This window comes from Callospermophilus lateralis, chromosome 3, assembly GCF_048772815.1.
Source record: "Callospermophilus lateralis isolate mCalLat2 chromosome 3, mCalLat2.hap1, whole genome shotgun sequence".
In the NCBI taxonomy this organism is placed as follows: Eukaryota; Metazoa; Chordata; class Mammalia; order Rodentia; family Sciuridae; genus Callospermophilus; species Callospermophilus lateralis.
In genome coordinates, this window is record NC_135307.1 from 86,804,791 (window position 1) to 86,828,523 (window position 23,733).

Below are 23,733 nucleotides of genomic sequence, written 5' to 3' on the forward strand. Positions count from 1 at the left end.
TTGCCTTGCTGAAGAGAAATAATTTGAATATTGTAAACTTGCTATTAAAATACAGTTGGCTTGTAGAGTCAGAACTATGACAGAATTAACAAATTTAGCCCTAGATGAGCTCTCCACCTGTAAAATTTAGAGAAGTGAAGAAAAGCTGAGTTCAGTGGTCCCAGTAGCAATTACTTAGCTATCAGATTTTTGTTTTAAGTTGCCTCCTAGGGAGAAGAAGAACCTAATAATTAGTGATTTTTTTCTAATTTGGTTAGGAGCTGTCCAGTTGTGTACCCCACTACTGCTTCCCCGAAATAAACAAATATATGAGCACAATGAAGCAGCTGTGTTCATGGACCACAGTGGGATGCTGGTGATGCTTCCTTTTGACCTGCGGGTAAGGCTCAGAATGCTCTGCTGACAATCTGGGTGCTGTGTCTGTTTACACGAATGGCTTATCTGTTCATTGTTAATTACCAGATATTTTCCCCCCAGAATTATATTACAAATGTCACTTTAAGGAAGTATATTCTTACAGGCGTTTTCAGGGTTAAGAGCATTACTAAAGTTTAGTAAATGTTTGACCTTGAATGCCATCCACCTTGCTAAGACCTCAGGTGTTTATGGCTCTAGGAACCAGAACCCTGCATTGCCACATGTGCACCTCAGTGTTGAGCTCTGCTGAGTGACCACAGCAGGTTAGCCTGGTCAACTCAGACAAATAAACACAGGGTATTTTCTACTTTCTTTCTAATTCTTTAGTAAAATTCTAACATGTTAACATTCCAAATCAATTACATTCTTGTAACAAGTGTTGCTGCTAGTTGGGTGCACTGATTTTTGCCATGCTTGATTATTCTGACCCCCAGGACTCCCTAAGTAGCAGTTTTTCCAATCATTCACTTACATAGTGCTAGCTACTGTCAAGCCCGTCTGTGTGTATGATAGTATCCGAACAGATCAGAGGAAAACATGAGTGCATATGACAGGCAAGGGTTTAAGCCCTAATTTAAACAAGGCACTTATAAATAGAGACTTGAGTGGTGGAGTGGGTGCTTAGCATGAGTGAGTCCCTAGGCAAGCATTCTGCCACTGAGCTATATCGGCATCCTATCCTTCCATGTTCTTAGCTTCTATTTTCCTTTTCTACACTTATACTTAGATACACATAGGTTTGGGGTTTTTTTATGTTGTTTTCTCTATAGCAAAATGGAATATTTAAACTCTATTGAAACTTACATTTCTTTTACTCTAATGATTCCTATCGATCAAATAGAGATATAAATGTATCTCAATATCTATATTATATCATATATAGATCAAATGTATCACATTTTCATCTTATATACATATATATACTTGATCTATATAAAATATAAATCTAAACTTTCTTTTTAATAGCTCCTTAATATTCTGTAATATTGATAGCAAATCATTCAGCTATTTTACTGTTGATGAACATGCAGACAGGTTTCAGTTTTGAGCCACCACAATAATATGGCAATGAACATTCTTTTAACATTCATACACTAATATGTTTTTATTTTTTTAATAAATTCTTCGAAGTGGGATTACTAATCAAGTATAATATATGCATAATATTGTTGAAAATTTTATTGTAAAGTTTCAGGTTACATTTCTGAAGCTTTAGCAACTAGCACTCTTCATCAGCTGTGTGTGAAAGTGCCTATTTTCCTATACCATGGACATATATGGATGATATTAATTTAAACATGTTTTGCCAGTCTGATGAGTGAAGTTGAGATAGCTTCTCATTTCTAGTGAGACTGAACATCTTTTTTGAAGTTTATTAGCCTTGTGAATTTTTCTGAGAACTACCTGATTATATCCTGTGTGTGCGTATGTGTGTAAGGAAAGTAGTTGGGGATTGTTTTGGGGTAGAGACAAATCACATAACTGATATTTGGGCCCTGTTAAAGAGTAGAAGTACAGTTACATAGTTATACTTAAAACTGGCTTCTTATTCTCTAAGTACTGATACTTAAGTGAGATTTTTAAGCATATGCTCCCTGCAAGTTGATATTCAACTACAAAAAATAGAAAGTGATTGCTTTTGCTGGGTATGATGGTGCACACCTATAATCCCAGCAACTTGGGAGGCTTAGGCAGGAGGATCACAAGTTCAAGGCCAGCCTCAGGAGCTTAGCAAGATCATGTTTCAAAATAAAAAATAACAAGGGCCAGAGATGTAATTCAGGTAGAGAGCCCCTGGTTTCAATCCCCAGTACTGGGTGGTGGAAAGTTATTATCTTTTGAGAATAATTTCCCAACTATTGATACTGTGTTAGAATTCTTGGGGCAATCAGACAGTGGTTTTGTAATTTTGTGGGTGGTTATTAAGAATATCTTGGACTGGGGATGTAGTTCAGTGTATATCACTTGCCTGGCATGTGCAAGAACCTTGGTTCAATCCCAGCACTTAAAAAAAAAATTTCCCAAAAAATTGATAGGAAATTCACCATAAGAGATAATACCTATTTTTATTGCATTGTTATGAATGACATTTTTTTAAATTCATAGAAACCAAAAACTTGCACAGATTTTAATTTGGCATAATAAAAATTTGGCAAAGCCAGGTAGGGTGGTGCACCCCTGTAATACCAGCAACTCAGCAGGCTGAGGCAGGAGGATCGAAAGTTTGATGCCAGCCTCAGCAAAGGACTGGGGATGTAGCTCAGTGGTAAAGTGCCCAATTTAAAAAAATAAATGCATGTGTGTGTGTGTGTGTGTGTGTGTGTGTGTCAAAATATATTCAACTAAAAGTAAATTTTCCTCAAGTTTAAATAACCTAGGAAATGCCTCAGTGACAGAGATTGGTGTCTAGCAGTGGAGTCCACTGCTGACTGAAGTATTAGGGAACATTTCAGGAGTGTGAGAGGTGCACAAGTCTCACTACCTTCATGTGTCACTTATTGAGGGGGATAAATTTTGAGAAATGAATCATTAGGCGATTTTGTTACTGTGAAAACATCTTAGAGTGTACTTTTTACATAAACTAAGGTGGCTACAACATCCTTTTGTGATAAAATCTTATAGGGCCACTGTTGTATATACTTTCCATCATTAACCTAAACATCATTGTGTATCATTGCTTGCCTATAATAAAGCCTCTGAACTGTACACTTTAAAAGGATAAACTCTGTGGTATGTGGGTTATATGTCAATAAAGTTGATATTTTTAAAACTGGAAGAATATAATTGTTAGCACATCTTGACATTGACCTTTAAAATCTTGTTTACTTCTCAGGTCCCTTTTGCAAGATATGTGGCAAGAAATAATATATTGAATTTAAAACGGTAAGAAACAATAGAGGCTTTCTTCCATTTGGTAGCTGTGGGAAGGAAACCAGGGAAGAATATTTTATGTTCCATGACTCCTGTACAGTAAAGAATTGTGAGCTGAAAGTATTGAGCTTGTAATAGGGTCAGAAAGCCCAGCCCCAGTGCCCGTTTCTTTCAGGGGACTGGGAGTGCAGCCCCCTCTATAGAAGGAATGTAGCATTTAAGTGACCTGACATCTATTCTGTGCCTTTTTCATGTCCCCAGGCAACGTACACAGCTCATTATTTTCACAAATGGTTGCTTGGGGGCAAAAAAAATCTGGCTATTCTTGATCACAGATGGCCCCTTTTAAAATTTAATTGGAGGGACAAATAGCCAGTGTTCTCTGTGTGAAAACTTCCTACACAGGTAACTGAACAAAAGCTACTTGTAAAAAAGTGGAGTCGACCCAGCAGGAATGCTGAGCACTGAGCAGCTCCTGGCACTTAGCATTGAGGACAGGTTCTCTGTATATTCAGATACCACAGGGGTCAAACACCAAGGTCTTCATAAATTGGAGCCAGTATTGTTGTCAATGAGGCACCCTACCTTCCAGCTTCTTTCTTCAAATGAAAGCTCTTCATGTGCTTTATTCTAGCTACAAGTGAGCAATTAGAGTCAGTCCTAAGGTGTGGGTGTCTGTGTAGAAAGCAATCACTTAAGGTAAAATTGGTTTTGTGTGTAATTTCATCTCTACTTCAGACATTAAAAAACAACACAAAAAAACTAAGCTCCATAATTTAATATTGCAAAACTGGGAATTAGAACCCAGATCACAAAGCAAGACTATTCTGTCTTTAAGCCCTCTTGATAGATTTTTTTTTTCATCTTCGTTTCTTTTATCTTGTTCATACATATTTATTTCTAATAAGTAATGACCTTGGAAATCTTGGTTTCTCTTCAGATACTGCATAGAACGTGTATTTAGACCCCGCAAGTTAGATCGATTTCATCCCAAAGAACTTCTAGAATGTGCATTTGACATCGTCACTTCTACTACCAACAGCTCTCTGCCCACTGCTGAAACCATCTATACTATCTATGAGATTATCCAAGAGTTTCCAGCACTTCAGGTTCCTTCCAAATTTTAACATTTTGAGATTGCCCTGCTAGTTTCATTCACTAAGTGTCTACAACAACCTCAGACCTGTTTCTCGGTTTCTGCAGGCAATGAATGACATCTTTCCCAAAGTAGCTTCAAAGGTTTGATCATGTTGCTTTTGAGGTTCATCTTGGGCTCTCACTTCCACCATGACAGAAACTGGTTTTATTTAGGAAGACAGTGTTGTATCTCTGCACATTATTGCAAAATGCAAGAAATCAGAACCCTCGGTGGCTCCTCCTACATCTGCTCGCTTAACTCCCCATGCCTTTCACCATGTTCACACACTATCTTGTCTTGGGTAGAGCTGCCAACTCTCCTCTGGCATCCTTCCCTGTCCCCCACACATGCCTTGCATTACTGCCACTACCAGTCACAGGTGTCCCCTTGTCCAAACAGGCTTTTCTTTACTCAGCCATGGTTTGGACCCTTTTCTCCCTATGAAGCCTGACTGCCACCTTTTCTTAACTTTCATGACTCTTGACATGAGGCATCCACATACTCCCTTGATTTGTAGTGTTTTCTTCAAATGTATTGTGTACTGTTTCAGTGCAGAGCCCATGGTTCCACTTTTCCCTGTACCTCATCCCCAACTCAGCACCCAGCTCAGCACTCTGAACACTCATTAAGTGACTGGTTTAGACAAAAATAACAAAAACTATTCCATCAGCCTGTGCTTATAAGTCAGCTACTACTGAACCAGATCTTTCCTTGTTTGAAATTTGTGTGGATTTGGGCTTTTTAACATGGCTAAAGAACAGCAAGAGTATTATGATGCACTTAGTAAAAGTGTTAAACTTTTTCATATTCTTCAACTATAGCAATGTAAAAAGAATGTTTGTGAAAGAATAAACTAGAAGGAAAGATGCTGAAATTCAGTACTTCTGTGGTTTTAGGGTAATAAATTCACAGTAAGATTCTAGATTTGGCCATTTACCTAAATTCTTGTATAATGAAAAATAATAATAATTTTACTTTATATCCCAGGAAAGAAATTACAGTATTTACTTGAACCATACAATGTTATTGAAAGCAATACTCTTACACTGTGGGATCCCAGAAGATAAACTCAGTCAAGTCTATGTTATTCTATATGATGCTGTGGTAAGCATGTAATTACTTTGATTTGATGTTGAAAGATAATAATAATAGTCTATGATTATTTTCTTATTATTGCAACCATAAAACTAAATTGTGAGTTTTATCTCCTTTCTTCATTGCTCTAAGATGAAAGAACTGATGGGCTTTAATTATATCAACAATTAGCAAGGATTGGTTGAGGTTTTATTCTATACTAAGCCCTGTACTACTAGTAACCTCCAGGATATTTTTTGTGGTGCTGAGGATCGAACCCAGGGCCTCACACATTCCAGGTGAGCACTTTGCTGTTGAGCTACAGCCCCAGCCCAAAGGGTGAAATTTTTAAGAGACTAAAAGTTCTTTAAGCCAGGCATGGTGGCACATGCCTATAATCTCAGCATCTCAGGAGGCTGAGGCAGGAGGATTATGAGTTCAAGGCCAGCCTCAGCAAGAGACCCTAGCAACTCAATGAGACCCTGTCTCTAAATAAAATACAAAAAAGGGCTGTGGATGTGGCTCAGAGTTTAAGCATCCCTAGGTTAAATCCCCAGCACCAAAAAAAAAATGTTCTTCAATTACTCACTTCATTAACCGATGTGATTCTGCAATCTGTATATGGGGTAAAAATGGGAGTTCATAACCCACTTGAATCAAATGTATGAAATATGATATGTCAAGAGCTTTGTAATGTTTTGAACAACCAATAAAAATAAATAAATAAATAAATAAAAATAACTCACTTCATGAGGTAAGAAATCACCAACTAATTGGTTTTGGTACTTGCTTGTAATCATTTTTAAAATAGTTAACCTTTACTGAGCACCTATCTGGGTTCAAATTGTTTTTAAGTTCTTTATGTAGATTAACCCACTTCATTTTCATGACAGTGCTACTTTATGGAGGCAAGAGAGGGAGTGCTTGTTTGGGAATAAAAGATCTATGCCCTTCCCTTTGTTCTTTTAGCCTGCCTATGCTTATCAATTAAGTCATTTATAGATCATACTGATTTGAATTAGGGGCCTAGATATCTGGTAGGGCCTCATTATCTGCTCTTTTCCTGTAGAATGAGGGCTGTGGCATCTCTAGTTACTCTTCCTTGATTTAGCCATACCATAGTATTCCTTACTCTATACTATGGATGTGCATGCAGATCCTGGAAGAAAAATATTTTAAAAATAAGTTAGTGTTATATTCTGGTGTTGGGAGGGAGGTGAGTGTTTATATTTCCTAATTTCTTTTCATGCTTAATTTTTTCATAATAAATAAGAGACATCCAGGAGATTCAGTAACTAATAGTAACAATCTATGATTAAAGCAGAATGAATAATAGAAGTCCATAATGGCTTATTGTTTTTTATATACCAAAAGACTTGACTAGCATTTCATTTGTTTGTCTGGTACACATCAAGGGTCCACACTTAACTTTTGGTACTGGGGATAGAACTCAGGGGCCCTTTACCACTGAGCAACATACCCAACCTTTTTTTTGGAGGGGGGTTGTACAGGTTCTCACTAAGTTATTAAGTTCTCACTAAGATCACTAAGTTACCAAATTGCTGAGGCTGGCCTCGAACTTGAGATCCTCCTGCTCCTGCCTCAGCCTACCCAGTCACTGGGATTATAGGCATGTACCTACCATACAACTCAGCTTTTATTTGTTTCTTAGTGGGTCTCTCTTCTCCTCAAAGTGCTGCAACTGTTTGGCAGTGACAGATACAATATTATGTCAGTTGGACACTGGCAGAAGCCTTGGGGATTGTGCAGAAGGGCTGTAGTTGTTATAGGATGAAGTACTCAGACCTGAGCTTTTATTAAGGGAACACAGATCAAAATGACTCCCTCCCCACCTAAACAGAAATGCCCTGGTAAAGCCTCTCAAGAGCTGGGTCTCCACCCCATTCTGTAAGTACAACTTTCCTTCTAAAAATAATTTTTAAATAGTGTGGGTTTTATGTAAACTGGGGGGAAGAGTTCTTTATTCACAGAATTAAATGCATTCTTTACTTTTAGGAATAGTTTGTCCAAAATGAAGGATATGAGTGTCAGAATTCGCCTGGAAATTCTGTCTTGATCAGTGAGGTGACTCTCATTGTTCTCTTTCTCTTCTGCTTTAGACAGAGAAGCTAACAAGAAGAGAAGTGGAAGCTAAATTTTGTAATCTGTCTTTGTCATCTAATAGCGTAAGTACTTTCTTATGGTGTTATTACAGCTCTCTCTGTAATTTTATGATGCAAGAAAATGTCATCAAATTCTTGTAGCAGTGAGGTAGCTGTACTTCCTGCTGCCTCAAAGACACAGTTTTCCCTTGAGTATTAGGTACCATAGCAACCTCTGGGATTAGAAAAGAGAAACTAACACTGTGATCAAAAATGTCTCTCTACACATCTTTTTGATGTGCTGTAATCATCCTGCTCCTTCTGGATCACTAAATCCTTTCCCTTCACCCCTCACACAGCCTGTGCTTACCAGAGTCTCCTGCTGAGCAGAGGTAGTGCCAGTTGTCCTTTTCTGAAATGGACCACATGGGATCAGAAGGAGTCACGGAGCCCTGCAAATACTGGTGCCCTCCACCCCACCCCAGTCTTCTAACTCCTGAGAGTTGAATTACAGCTTTTGCTTTCAAAATTTCCTACTCCTAAAATCTTATATTCAATTCCATCAGCAATAAGAAAATATTGTGGGGTAAACAGATTGGTCATGTTCTCTCTACAGGCCTCAGATTAACCCCAGATCTTTGGCACAGTAAACAAGTAGCTACATGGCAGAAGACAGCAGACTTTTGTACATTTCCTGAATATTTACATAAGAAGAGTTTTAACCTTCCCAGAAGCCTTCTAGCCTCTGAGTTAACACTTGATTACATGATCCTGTGGTTTAATCTGTCACATGTAGGATAGACTAAAATATGATTGTATATACACCCAGCAAAGCCCTGCAGTCTTTTAGATACCTACTGTGTGGTAGACAGAGTGCTGGAGCACAAGAGGAGTAAGTGGAGAGGGCCCTAGCCTCAATATAACTTCTTTTTTTTTTTTTTTAATATTTATTTTTTAGTTGTACATGGACTCAATAGCTTTATTTTATTTATTTATTTTTATGTGGTGCTAAGGATCGACCCAGAGCCTTGCACATGCTAGGCGAGCGCTGTACCGCGGAGCCACAACCCCAGCCCCTCAGTACAACTTCTTAATTCATACTGGCCTCTAAAATGTCACAAAGGATTGTGTGTAGCATTTATCTGCTCTCACTTCTTTAAAATGACTTTCACTGGGGACACATAAACCCACTTTCAGGTAGAGAAGGTAAATGAGATGCATAGCACTAGGAGTTCTGAAAACTGAGCTGGCTTAAACATTAAATATTTAATATTAGAAGAGATAAAATTGATATGCAAATTGACCCAGCAGCTCACTGTTCAGGTATGAAGAACAGTATCTACACGTACCCTGCACATGTACAAAGCACACTTCTATTTGTAGAAATAGTCCCAGGTATAAATAAATGGTACCAAGAATCTTATCAAGAGACCATCCACTTAACTGATTCATACACAAAAAGGATCACAAATATCACACACTTGCATATGATAGCTGCATTGATTGCTAAATGTTGGCTTCTTTTCTTTTTGCTAACCATGATCATTTGATGATACTAAGCATTAGAAGTTGTATATTTAAGTAGTTTAAAATAGAAAAAATGTTATCAATAAAGGCATTGGGTACTTAATTTATTTATTTTAAAATGGAACACTGAGGATGTTAGAAAGGGAAGTAAAGCCAGGCATGTTGGCACACGCCTATAGGTCTAGCGGCTTGGAAGGCTGAGGCAGGAAGATCTTGTACAAGTTCAAAGCCAGCCTCAGCAACTTTAGTGAGGCCCTAAGGAACTTAGCAAGACCCTGTCTCAATTAAAAGGGCCAGGGATGTGACTCAGTGGTTCATGCCCTAGTACCAAAAAAAGAGAGAGAGAGAGAGAGAGAGAGAGAGAGAAAGAAAGAAAGAAAGAAAGAAAGAAAGAAAGAAAAGGAAGGAAGAAGGAAGGAAGGAAGGAAGGAAGGAAGGGAAAGGAAAGGAAAGGAAAGGAAAGGAAAGAAAACAGAAATATTGCAAAAGAATTTTGAGTATCTGGCCCAGTCTTATTTTACATATAAGATACCTGAACCCCAAAAAGATGTGATTTGTCCAGCGTCACATGGAGTTAGTTGTGATTGGATGAAGACCAAAATCTGGAGGTATTGACTTCTAGTAGTTCATTAATGGGGTAATTTAACATTAAAATGTATTGAAGAGACACTTTTTTTTAATTAAGAAGAAAAATTTTTTTCCTGTCTTTTTTTTATGCCTCTAGCAGTATTAGGAATCAAATCTAAGGCCTCAAGGTTCTTCCTCTGAGCTATTTCCCCAGCCATAGGAAAAAAATATATAAATCAAAGACTTATGATTTTGTATTTAAAACATTAATATAGCAAACAGTATAAAAAATATAGAAGATTTTAACTTATTTTTAAAATATTTAAGTAATTTATGATTAATTTGATTATGTTAAGCTGAGTCTTCATTCAACTTCTAGCTTTCATGTGCCAATTTATAGATGAACTGGATTCTACCTACAGTCTGAAAAATAGCTATAATTTTGTTTCTTAGTAATTTCCAGTTTAGCTCCTGGGATTTTTCTCTCTGGCTGTATGTCCATAGCTCCTTCCTCTTCCTTCTACTGTGTGCCAGAGACTGTGGTTGGCCCAAGGCTAGATCATTTCTAGCACTGCCTTCCTGTGAGACAAACAGAATGAAAGCAACCAGTTGGTCAAAGTATGCATCTAGAAGAATCCTGGAATGAAGGATCCAGAGGCTGCCTGCAGGAAAAGACATCCCAAGGCACCAAATAGGAATTATTCAAGCAAAAGGAAGACAGGCAGCTTTCTGACTCATTCTGAGTATTAGAACAAGTCAGACTCTGCCTTCTTGTCTCTCCATTTGTGTGCCTGTGCTAATGGGAATTCATGGGAATGAGAAAGGTAAAGAGCAGCAATGTTGGCTGAAGATGTATAATAAAGGCTCTGCTAGTGCCAGACTCTGCTTTGCTGGGGTCATTATCAACTGTAAGGGCATGTTAGTAAAGTGAGATGTATGTGTCTGAAGCACTTCTGTGAAGTGCTTTATAGTTGGGGGCAAGTGTTATAGTTAAAGCTTCGTCCCAGGGTTTCATAAACTGACTGCCAGACCACTCATGTATAATCAAATCAAGCCTTTATTGAAGCACACTAGTGGCAACTGACCAGAACATAAAGCTGTTCCCCTGATCAGCCCCAAACAATTGCAAGGTCATTCCTTATAAGCCTAAAAACCGCAAAAGGGATGTTCGGGGATCTAGCCAATGCAAGCAAGCCAGGTTACAGAAGCAGGAGAGTGCAGTCAAGTGGTGGGAAGCCTAACCAATCACAGCCCAATCACCCCAGTTACGGAAACAGAGCCCCGTTACCCTAGTTACAGAAACAATGCCCCAATAGGTAGTTCTGCATTCTTAAAGGTTTCTATAGCAAAAGGAAAAGAACATCTTGCCCCAGTCATGACCCTTCTTGGCATGGTTGTTTTACAGGATGAAGTCAAAAACAAAATGGAGTCACATTTGCTTCTACTATCACACAAGGATGACCCTTTGGATTACAGCAAAGGCTTAAATTACCATTGACCACAAAATCCCCCTTCCTAGAAGTGTACGAACTCCCTGAGCACATGAACAAAGAGTCTTTTCCCTGCCATGGATTGACTGCTAACTCTGCCTATTGCTTTCCAGCTCTGCCGACTCTACAAGTTTATCGAGCAGAAGGGGGAACTGCAAGACTTAACACCAACAATAAATTCACTAATAAAACAGAAAACAGGTGTTGCCCAGTTGGTGAAGTATGGCTTAAAAGACCTAGAGGAGGTTGTTGGACTGTTGAAGAAACTTGGCATAAAGTTACAGGTTTGGCAACTGTTTGATAGTAGCAGGACAAATATGTAGCATTAATAATAGCTCAAGGTGGGGGCTGGGGATGTGGCTCAAGTGGTAGCATGCTCACCTGGCATGTGTGCGGCCCGGGTTCGATCCTCAGCACCACATACAAACAAAGATGTTGTGTCCGCCGAAAACTAAAAAATAAATATTGAAAAATTCTCTCTCTCTCTCTCTCTCTCTCAAAAAAAAAAAAAAAATAGCTCAAGGGGGAAATGTTTTTTATTTCCTTAATGCTAGTGTTTTATTTTAACAGAAAAGCTCTACTTTCTATGTTTTGGAGCATTTGATACCTACAAATAATTTTGGCTTAAATTAGGATTTCTTTGCAAGCATCTCAATTCCTACCATGCAGCAGTTTCTTCTTTCTTCTTCTTCTTCTTTTTTTTTTTTTTCAGTGCCGGGGTTCAAACCTAGAGCCTCATATCATCGTGTCATCTAATACTGAGCTGCATCCCCAAGCCCTCCTATAGAAATTCTTACTGTGTTATCCTCAGAGAGGTGTTTGTTCTTTTTTGGTTTTTTGTTTTGTTGTAGATGGACACAATACCTTTATTTTATTCTTTTATTTTTTATGTGGAGCTGAGGATCGAACTCAGTGCCTCATTCATGCTAGGCAAGCACTCTGCCACTGAGCCACAGCCCAGCCAGCGATGTTTATTCTTGAAGAGAATATATTTTCTCTTGCGTGGCAGGCTACGGTTAAACAGACTTCATGCGAGAAATTGCTCAGTATTTTCTTTATGCTAAATGGATTATTCTGATGCTGTTGATGGAAAACAGCATTTTCAGTGTTGTATTCTGTATTCTAAATCTCCAGTCCTTGACACATTTGTATGGCATTTTACTCTAGGTCTTGATCAACTTGGGCTTGGTTTATAAGGTACAACAGCACAATGGAATCATCTTCCAGTTTGTGGCATTTATCAGACGGAGGCAGAGAGCCGTACCTGAAATCCTTGCAGCTGGTGGCAGATATGATCTGCTGGTGAGGCCTCACCCTGTGTTTATTAGTTCTGGCTCAATTTTATTTCTTCCTGAGCTTATTATTTTGAATATTTATAAGCCTACATAAAAAGTTAAACCAGTAATACAATTGAATATCTCTGTATCATTCATCTAGAAATACAAATATAATGTGAACCACATTTGTAATTTTTTAAACTTTAAAAAAATAATTAGAAACTCACAGGACGTTGCAGAGGTAGTATAGAGAGGTCTGAAGAACCTTTACCCAGTTTCCTCTAGCTATTATAATCCTTTGTTAACTTCTATAAAATATCAGAAGCAGAAAATTGACATTGGTACAAGGTATCTGTACATCTGTGCCATTTTATCAAAAGTATAGATTCCTGTAAGGACTGCCACAATCAAGAGAACTGTTCTATCACCTATCTCCTTGCATTATCAGTATAGCTCAAGGCCAAAAACCTCCCTCCCTTTGCATCCCTTTACCTGTGCCTCATTTATGATCTAATTGCCCTCAGTGTTTGCTCTATGCCATTGAGATCCACATCAAACAATGTTAAACTTTTTGCTTTGTCAAACACAATTTTTAAAATTTAAGAGGAGAAAAAAATTCTCTTAAATTTCCCTTAAGTTTATGGTTTCTGATGAGAAATCCTCTGTAATTTGAATTACTTTTACCCTCTAGGAAAAATGTTTCTCTCTTGATACTTTCATGATTTTGTTTTTGTCTTGAGTTTGAAATTAAACTATAATATGTCTTGGCATGAATTTCTTCAGATTTATACTGCTCTGTTCTTAGCTTCTTTCTTAAATCCTCAAGTTTGTCTTTTGCCAACCCTGGGAATTTTTCAGGCATTCTTTGGAGAGAAAGAGAGAGCCACTCTGTCTCTTTATCATCTCTAACTTTGGGCTTCTGGCACATTTTACTTCACAGCCTCTGTTCTCTCTTTTACAGATTGAGTGACTTCAGTTGTTTTAACTTAATGTCACCATTTCTTTCCTCTTGTCTGTTATTTGGTCCATTCAGTGAGGATTTTGTTTTATCTTCTCATTTGCTGAGATGCATTCATATTTTTGTTTATTTTTGTTTTCAAGCCTGTTCATGATACATGTTACAGCATTTTTATGCTGGTTGCTTTAAAATCTTTGCCATGTAATTCCAACAGGTATGTGATCTTGGTTTTAGTGTGTGTTGAATATTTCTCTGTTACTTTTATATATCTCAGTTCTTGGTAGGATGTATGTGTCCTGGACATCTGCAGTCTCATGTTATGAGACTGGAACTTATTTGGATCTTATGCTTTAGCAGGCCATCTCTGATGCTACGTGGTATGGACACGGAGTGCCAGATTCCTCACTCAGCCTCCATCTACACCTCCAGGTGGAAGGGGCACCATGTTACTGCTTCCCACAAGCCTCCACCTATCCATGGTAGGGGGAGAGAACTGGCAGGAGGCCAGTGATAATCACATCTTCCCACTCAGCTTCCTCTGGCCCCACCCCAGTAGGGAGGGATACTTTCTTGCTGCCTGGGTGAGGGTAAAATCCAGTATCCTGGGGATCTTGGCCTCCACTGGCATTGTTGTTGGAAGGTGGTGGGCATTACTGCTAGGCAGATGTGAAAATCCTAGCTCTCTGCTTGCACTCCTCTGAAGCCACCTTGCTAGGGTAAGGGTGACTATACTCTGCACCCTGCCTTCACTGGTGGGAGTGGGCCTGGGCTTTTTTTTTTTTTTATGATGTTTAGCTGGAGCAGGGAAATTATTGTCTAAAGTTATCTGCCTTACTAGCTTTCCCCTTTCTTGTTCCTCTTGGCATTTCTGGGTTGACAGTTTCTCCAGTACTTAATCCATGAGGTATGAAGCAAAGAGCAAACCTGAGAATTCACTATTGTCATCCTCGCATTCTGCAGTCCCTAGACAGCCTGCCTCTCTTCACTTGTAGAGTCTCCTTGTTTTATATGTAGCATCCAGGATTTTTAGCTATACTTAGGAAGAGTAGGGAAAAGTATATCTCCTCTGTCTTGGTTTGGAACTTACATATATAATTTTAGATTATCTAGTAACAATAAGTAAATAAAAAGTGAAATTTTAGTGATATGTTTTATTTAACCTAGTTGTATCCAAAATTTCATTTCAACATTTACTCAAACTTCCAAAAATTATCAACAAGCTATTTTATGTTCTTTATTTACTCTAAGTCTTTGCAGCTGGTGTGCATTTTACATGTATAGCACCTGTCAGTTCAGATTTGCCATATTGAACTATGCAGATCTAGATTTAATATTTGTTATTTTCCTAAACTTGCTTCTCTGTCTTAAAACACACACACACACACACACACACACACACACACACACACACACATTCACACTCTTCATTGAATCCTTTGATAAGTTGCTGACAGAGAGCTTGCTCATTAATCATTGCTTTCCTGATAGTCGCAGTTTATTCTGTATTTCATAACCAGAACTGTTTGTTTCTCCATAGATTCCACAGTTTAGAGGTCCACAGGCTCTGGGGCCAGTTCCCACTGCGGTTGGTGTCAGTATTGCAATAGACAAGATATTTGCTGCTGTCCTCAACATGGAAGAACCTGTAAGTCCCAGATTGGCTTTCTATCATACTTTGTAATATCTTTCATTCCTAAAAGCATTATTTGTAATTGATACGGGAAAAAATAAACTTATTTTCTCCTGTTGTATTGTCACACATCAAGGAAGCAGTGTTGAACAGCAGACTCCCTCTGGGTGACCTCCAAGTCAGTTCTTTCTGTCTACTCTTCCTCCTAACTGCAGATAATGTCATTTCCTCAGGGCCTGCAACCCTCCAGAAAATGCCACAGATTTAGCTTTTCAGAAGTTCTCTGAACCCTGTCATTTGAGTTTTTGGTGGAGCTTCAATACATAGGCTTGATTGATTACATCCTTGGTCATTAGTAGTCAACTTAACCTTCAGCTCCTTTCCCCTCCCTCCCCAGAAGTTGTAGGATATGATTGAAAGTCCCAGCCCTTTTATCCTGTATTGGTCTTTTCAGTGACCAGGCCCATGTCAGTCACCTCATTGGCATAGAAAAAGTACTTTGAAGATTCTAGGGATTTTAGGAAGGGTATGCCAGGAACAGAGATCACATATGTATCTCATCAGTGTAGCAGCTATAGGCTGAGGATTTGGGAAATGATCTTTCATATAATAGATACAAGGCTATAGATAGGCAATCCTTGCAATTTAGTCCTTGTCTTCTGCTCCAGCAAGGTGACTTTAGATGTTTATTTTTCCTCATCTGTCATGCAATATGTAAATGGGAGATGTTCTAGTTGTAGCAAACACTTATGAAACCTCTTTGCCTACAAAGTTAAGAATGGTTTCTTTATTTGCCCATAGTAGCTGAAATAATTTCTATCTTAAAAAAGGAATATGAAAGTTTTTTTTACTGTGTCTTATTTTTCCCAATGTCATTTTTAAGCAAAGCCTTCCTCGTTGTTGTACAAGATTCTAAGAATGCCTTCTTACCCATGAGTGCCACCTTCTCTCATATTGTTTGTCCCACATCTGCAGTGTCATTCTTTAAGTGTAACCACTATTTCTTCTCCAGGTTACAATAAGCTCCTGTGACCTCCTGGTTGTAAGTGTCGGCCAGATGTCCACGTCCAGGGCTATCAACTTAACCCAGAAACTCTGGTCAGCAGGAATCACAGCAGAAATCCTGTACGACTGGTCACAGGTAATGGGACAGAAAGCACCTATGAGTGAAGTGCAGAGAGTTACAGCTTGGATGACAGATCATCCTCTGTTTCTTAGACTCTGTCCAACTCTGCTTATCCCTGTGGTTGGAGTTGCTTCCTCTATTAGTGTGATTGCTGCAATAACAAACTTAATGACTTAAAACAACATGTTTCTGGAAGTCAGAAGTCTCAAATCATTTTCACTGGGTTAAAATCCAGGTGTTGGGGCTGGGGATGTACTCAGTGGTGATTGCCTCTCACACATGAGGCACTAGGTTCGATCATCAGCACCACATAAAAATAAAGATATTGTGTCCATCTATAACTAAAAAACACTAAAAAAAAAAAAAAAAATCCAGGTGTTGGGAGAACTCAATCCTTCTGGAGGCTCCAGGAAGAATCTCATCCTCCAGGTTCGAGCTCTGAAGAGGCCTCCTGCAGTCCTTGCCTTGTGACCCTTTTCTTCACCTTTATACTCAGCAGTGTAGCATCTTCTTTCCTCTTTAATCCAGGCTTCTACCTTACATCTTCTCTAACTCTGTTATGCCTGCCTGCCTCTTATGAGGACCTTTGTGATTACCCTGGGCCCACCAAGATAAACCAGGGTAGTCACTCACAGGTTCTAGGGGTTAGGATATAGATACCTTTGCAGGACCATATGCTAGCCTACCTTTTACTTTTTCATTTTTTCCCCCTTCTTTTTTTTTTTTTTTTTTTTTCCAGTCTTGCTAGGGACTGAACCAGGGATGCTTTACCCTTGAGCTACATCCCCAGCCCTTTTTATTTTTTATTTTGAGACAGGGTTTTTCTAAATTGCCCAGGCTAGCCTCCAAGTTGTGATCCTCCTGTCTTAGCCTCCTGAGAAGCTGAGATTAAAGGCATGCGCCTCCACCCCTGGCCAATGTACCATACTTCAGAAGGCATTCTGGGTTTAATGTACCTATGACTTTGTATCCTCAGCCTCACTGCCAGCATAAGATCTGACACCTGCCTTGGGTGCAAAGGTGATAAAAGTGGCACACTTCGGGGGGCTCTAGATAAATAGCATCCGTGCTGTCACAAACAGATCACAAAAGGGGTGTGCTCCCAGGAGATCATCCAGAGTGATCTTCAGTGCATAGTCACCCACGCTAAAGGTGCCCCAGGGCTTGGTGATGAACAGGGACACCAACCTGCCACCCTCCTGTTCCATTCATATCACCTACCAAGAGGCTTCTACAACTGCTGCTGTCCATTTTATGTATTCTGTATTTTAATTATATCAGAAGAGTGCTGACCATCAGTTTTTAATCATTTGACAGCAACATCCTCTTCACCTGAGATTGTTAGAGAAATGTATCTTACAGTGAAATATAAACCCATGACCAGTGACTTCAGTCCTGCACAGTGGCATCCCCCACAGGCTTCTCTGGCTTGCTTTGTGCTTAGTTTTGCTTTTCACCTTTCAGCATTCCTTTTGGTTCTTTTGCTTTCCTCAAAGCTTTTTCACTATGTGTGCTTATTTGTACACACATTGTATTATTCTTGGCACCTTCCATTAAGACTGGAAGTTCTTGAAGGGCTAAGGATGTAGCTCAGTGGTAGAGCACTTGCCTAGTAATGTGCAAGGCTCCAGGTTCAATCCCCAGCTCCACAAAAATAAAAAAAAGACTTGAAGCTATTGAAAACCTCTTACTATGCTTGCCACATTGATTGTTCAGGACCCCTTAAAATAATCAGGAAAATAGGGAAAGCAAGAAATTCTTTATCCTTTTCTTTTCTTGCTTAATATTTATATCCCCTGAAATCAGCATATTTATTAATTGCTTTGGAATACAATTGAAGACCGATATTTTCATTCTCCTTAATTACTTGAAGTGGTTCCAGGTGATCTGTGTTTATTCAGTACACTGTGTCTATTTGTTTCAGTCCCAAGAGGAATTACAAGAGTACTGCAGACACCATGAAATCACCTATGTGGCCCTTGTCTCGGATAAAGAAGGAAGCCATGTCAAGGTAAAGACTGCAGGAAAATTTCCCAAACTACATTTTCCTTGTGGAGCACTGGCCTTGCCACTGTAGCCTGCCTTATATGGGGTGGAAATCCATTAGTGCAGCTCTCTCCCTTTGAGTTGCTGGGCTTCTTCTTGAAAAAAAAAAAAAAAAAAATGTATAAAATAAGGAAGAGGGAATCATGCTGAGCACATTTCTACTTCTCCCCTTATTCTCTTTCTCCATTTTAAAATAATAATAATAATAACAATAATAAATAGAGCCAATACCTGCTGATTGGCATATCTTCTGGCTGCTTCCTAACCAATTTAACTTTTTTATATAACTAAAAATATTCATAAATTGGGCTGGGGATGTGGCTCAAGTGGTAGCATGCTCGCCTAGCATGCCGGAGGCACTGGGTTCAATTCTTAGCACCACATAATATAAAATAAACACATTGTGTCCACCTAAAAAAATAAAATAAAATATTAAAAAATATATTCATAAATATAACACCACACAACAATAAAAAAATATTTCTTTTTTTATAACTTTATTTAATTAACTTATTTATTTTATTTGTTGCTGAGAATTGAAACTAGTGCCTCACACATGCTAAGCAAGTGCTCTACTGAACTACAACCAAGCTCCTATTTCTTATTTGTAAAGGGGAAAAAAATCAACTTTTGCCTGAGACAGTGGCACAGCCTGTGATCCCAGCAGCTCTGGAGGCTGAAGAAGGAGGATCACAAGTTCAAAGCCAGCCTCAGCAACAGCAAGGTGCTAAGCAACTCAGTGAGACCCTGTTGCTAAATAAAATATGACATAGGGCTGGGAATGTGGCTCAGTGGTTGAGGGCCCCCCAAGTTCAATTCCTGGTACCAAAAAAAGATCATCAACTTTTTTCATTATTGTTCCTGTTTTTCTTATTGTGGTGGTGTCTGGTTTGGAGAGTAGTGTAAAGTTGGCCTCAAAATGAATTGGGCTGTGTTCTTTTGTTTCTATAGGTTTTCTGTACAATCATTCTTAGAATTGCACCCTCAAATATTTGGTAGAATTTACCCATAAAGCCACAAGGGCCTAAATGTGGAACTATTCAGGTGCCTCTTTGTTTTAAGAATGAGCTTTGGCAGTTTGTATCTTTCCCAGAATTTTTCCATTTCATCTTTCAGATGTTTCTTTATTATTATTATTATCATTATTATTATTTCACTATCTCTAGGATCTGTGATGATGTCCCTTCCTTCATTCCTGATATCTGTAATTTGTGTCTTCACTCTTTTCTTTCTGATAAATGTAGCTAGAGGTAAATTAATTAATTTTGTCTTTTCAGAGAACCAACTTTTGGTGTTGTTTGTCTACTCTTTCATTTGTTTTCTATTTTACTATCTCCACTCCACTGGATTGTAGGAGGTCACAGACCTTTCCCGTTTAGTAGGAACATGCTTAGGACACTCTAGAGCACTCTTATTTTTTTTTTTAATATTTATTTTTTAGTTTTAGGTGGACACAATATCTTTATTTTTTTTATTTTTTCATGTGGTGCTGAGGATCGAACCCAGTGCCTCATGCATGCTAGCCAAGCACTGTACCACTTGAGCCATAACCCTAACCCTAGAGCATTCTTATTAATAATTTTCTTCTGCTGCTGAGTTTGGATTTATTCTCTTTCTAGTTTCTTCATATGGAACTTTAGATCAGGGCTTAACAAACAACAACCTGGACCAAATCCAGCTCACATCCTTTTGTTTTTGTTTTTAATCATTTGTTTATTCATTAATATGTTGTCAAATTTCATATCCTATTTTTTATGACCCATGAACTAGAAGTCCTTTTTATATTCTTTGTTTGTAAAAAGAAAAAAAAGTATCTGAAGAGAAAAGAAAAAGTTTGCCAGTGCCAGCTACTGGCTTAAGTCACTGCTTTTAGACCCTTTTCTTTGCTTTTTTTTTTTGGTACTAGGGATTGAACCCAGGAGCACTGAGCCACATCCCCAGCACTTTTTTGTATTTTATTGAGAAACAGGGTCTTGCTAAATTGCTTAGGGCTTTGCTAATTTGCTGAGGCTGGCTTTGAACTGGTTTTCCTTTTGTTTTCTAAATGTAAGCATTTAGTGCTATAAATTTCACTTAGATCCCACACATTTTTTTATATTCACACTCACTAGTTCTGCTTCTGCCCTCTAGCATAGTCAAATAACAAGTCAAATTCTTCCTCTTTCTCTGAAATAAATTTTAGGGGACAGCTACCATGTCACTTATAGTGTCCTCTTTTCTGATTTAGATATCCCAGTTACTTAAACTATTCCTCATGGCACAGTTTCTAATCTTTGACCCTCGTAGTTAACCTCCCCTAGACTCATTTTATTTTGTCAGCATCTGTCTTTAAATGTGACACTGGAATTCTAGAGTGCTTTAAACATGTTCCTATTAAATGGGAAGGGTCTCTGACCTCCCACAATCCAGATACCATACTTGTCCTAACATAGCCTATGAATAAACTAACGCTTAGCAATCTTGTGCTTCTTTTGATTCATACTAAAATTATCATCAGTAAAACCCACTGGCCTTTCCACAGTTATCACCATGTCTGGCTGGCCTTTTATAACAAGAGTTTTAATCACAGGAATTTATTTATCTTTGTTAAATGTGATCTTATTTCAATACATCATCCCAGCCTGTCAAGCTCTTCTGAATCTTGCTTCTGTCTATTAATGGTAGGTCAGTAGCATCTTCATATTTGAGAAGCAAGACATCCCTTCACATGTCCATTCAGCAAATGTGTTTTAGACATTCACAGTGTGGATGGAATTAAATTTAGAACCAGAGAGGATACAGAAATATTTAAGCCTCAGGCGTTGCTGTCAAGTATATTTTATCATCCAGTAGGGAACATAAGACATTTGTGCATAATTATGAGCTAGAAAATGCTGAACGCCATCAAAGTCCTATGGATAAAGTTCTCTGAGACCTGGGAAACCACATTAGAGGCAGCTGGGAAGTCTTCAGGGTGGTGGTGGTATTATGCCAGACCCTCGGGAATGGTTAGGATATAGATAGAGAGCCTTTAAGCAGAGGGAATAGCAAAAGTCATGGTAGTTTTTCTCAGTTGGTTGTCTCAAAGATCAGAACAGGTAGGCGAGAATAATTCTAATCTAACCTGAGTAATATATTTTGGGTGAAGTAGAAGTATTGTACAAAATGGTACTTCAGCAGAATAATGGTTATAGCTAGATCATGGACAACCCAAATGCCCAACCAGAGAGATGGAATTTTATTTAGCAACCAAGAGGGAGCCAGTGAATTTTTGGACAAAAGGGGACATCAGAGTTGTATTTGAGAGAAATTAATCTGCAGGGATGTGTAGCATGGAATGGAGTAACTAAGGAAATACTGTGAGACAGGGAAGGCAGTAAGAAGAGTGTCATGGGAGGAACAGATGAATTCTAGATGGTGCGGAGGGATGGGAGGGAAAGGGAAGGGGCATGGGATTAGCAAGTATAGTGGAATATGATGGACATCATTATCCAAAGTACATGTACGAAGACACGAATTGGTGTCAACATACTTTATATACAACCAGAGATATGAAAAGTTGTGCTGTATGTGTGTAATAAGAATTGTAATGCATTCCGCTGTCAAAATTTTTTTAAAAATCAATTTAAAAAAAAAAAAAGAGTGTCAGGCTAACCTAGGCCAAGGTTGGATGCTGGCCATAAGAGTGAAGGTTTAAAAGCAGGTACCATGGGGCTGGGGATGTGGCTCAAGCAGTAGAGCGCTTGCCCAGCATGTGTGCGGCCCAGGTTCGATCCTCAGCACCATATACAAACAAAGATGTTGTGTACGCCGAAAACTAAAAAATAGATATTAAAATTCTCTCCCTCTCTCTCTCTCTCTTAAAAAAAAAAAAAAAGCAGGTACCATAAATGGGATGGTAGAATTTGGGTTTATATAGGAGAGGGAGGAATTATAGGCAGTTCTGAGATATGAGAAAACTTGGTGACTCATTGAGGATGTTTAAAAGGGAAGAAAATGTAAATGAATTCAATTAAATGAGAGCTCGTTCATCATGGCCTTTTACACACACACACACACACACACACACACACACACGCATTTGGTTTGTTTTTTTTAATTCTGTCATCTATTATGAACTAGTTCAAACCAGATCAAAGTTCTCATCAGCAACATTTCTAATGATTTGGGACAGATAATTATTTGTTATGGAGGACTGCCCTATGCATTGTTTAACAACATTCCTGGCTAATGTTCTATTTGAAGATGCCAGAAGCAGCCCCACCATTGTTACATTCAAAAATGACTCCAAACTGCCAAATGTCCCCCAGGGAACAAAATCACTGCTGGTTAAGAAACTAACTGTTCATTTAATAGTCTCTCAGAGCCACCCTTTTGGCTTGAAAACCTCCAAATGATAGATCTGTCTCATTCTTTTTAGGTTAAGTCTTTTGAAAAGGAAAGGCAAACAGAGAAGCGTGTGCTGGAGTTCGATCTTGTGGACCATGTTGTGCAGAAACTGAGAACTAAAGTCAGTGATGAAAAAAATATCAGGTAACTTAGTAAACAAAAGCCCAGAAGCCTGACTACAATTACCTGTATAGAACCTAGGTAAATTTATTTTAAAAGTTAATTTGATCCTTTAGGGAAATTTCTTTAAATGAACCAGGTTTTCTGTTGCTTCTGAATAATTCAATCAGCAATTTAATTATAACCTAGATAAGGTCATATCTTGCTTTCAACATTTGTTTATCATAACCATTTTAGTCTATTTTGTTCTGTTTGGTTTTTATAAAGTACCTGAGGCTGGGTACTTTTTAAAGAAAAGAGGTTTGTTTAGCTCATGGTTTGGGAAGCTAAAAATCCAAGATTGGGCAATCTATTCATAGAACCTCTGGTTAGAGCCCTCTTGGCTACATCACAACAAAGGAGAGATGAGGAAAAAGGAAATGGCTATACGTGAAAGAAGACAAGCATATGGGGTGGGATTACTTTACCACAACCCACTCTTGTGAGAACCAGCTCACTCTATAAGACCAGTTAGCCTCTTTGGAGACTGTGCCTCCAGGATCTAATTATTTTCCACTAGTCCTTATTTCTTAAAGCTTCCTTCACCTCTCAATGTTGCCACATTGGGGACCAAGCTTCCAGCACATGAATCTAACCATAGCAATGATATTTCCAAGAATTGGTTTTCTTTTCATTTTAAACGGCCTAAGAAGCCAAAATCTGTCTGTCATTATCTTATTCAGTCTGTTAATCATGAATTTCAGTAGTATTTTATTCATGTTATTTGAAAGATATAATGTGTTCTGGGAAAAAATGTCATATCCTCATGATGAGAGAGAAATTGGTTCAGCCATCTGTATACAAATTTGGCAAAGATTAAAAGCATTAAAACTATAAAATAATTTTAAATTGACTCAGCAATTCAGGAATTTATAGTAAAACTTTTTTCATCAGGGCATGAATAAAGATATCTGTTGACATTTTGGAAAAGGTAGAATTCTAGGGACAAAAGTCAGTGGTTGCCAGGGAGCAAGAGAGGAGGG

General features: G+C 38.4%; 1 protein-coding gene across 8 annotated transcripts in view; it reads left to right on the forward strand.

Annotated features, from left to right (window-relative positions):
- Positions 1 to 23,733, forward strand: part of Eif2ak4 (eukaryotic translation initiation factor 2 alpha kinase 4) — a 102,910-nt gene that overhangs the window by 71,373 nt on the left and 7,804 nt on the right. For 6 of the 8 annotated variants that reach the window (XM_076850542.2, XM_076850543.2, XM_076850546.2 and 3 more), the window contains 11 exons: positions 258 to 379; positions 3,251 to 3,300; positions 4,229 to 4,397; positions 5,414 to 5,530; positions 7,621 to 7,686; positions 11,300 to 11,470; positions 12,354 to 12,488; positions 14,959 to 15,066; positions 16,064 to 16,192; positions 18,102 to 18,188; positions 22,623 to 22,735. In XM_076850542.2, coding sequence (XP_076706657.2) covers positions 258 to 379; positions 3,251 to 3,300; positions 4,229 to 4,397; positions 5,414 to 5,530; positions 7,621 to 7,686; positions 11,300 to 11,470; positions 12,354 to 12,488; positions 14,959 to 15,066; positions 16,064 to 16,192; positions 18,102 to 18,188; positions 22,623 to 22,735 — 1,267 coding nt within the window. Of the gene's footprint in view, positions 1 to 257; positions 380 to 3,250; positions 3,301 to 4,228; positions 4,398 to 5,413; positions 5,531 to 7,620; positions 7,687 to 11,299; positions 11,471 to 12,353; positions 12,489 to 14,958; positions 15,067 to 16,063; positions 16,193 to 18,101; positions 18,189 to 18,836; positions 18,948 to 22,622; positions 22,736 to 23,733 lie in introns of those variants that run through there. The other 2 variants (XR_013090762.2, XM_076850547.2) reach the window with 2 other exon arrangements.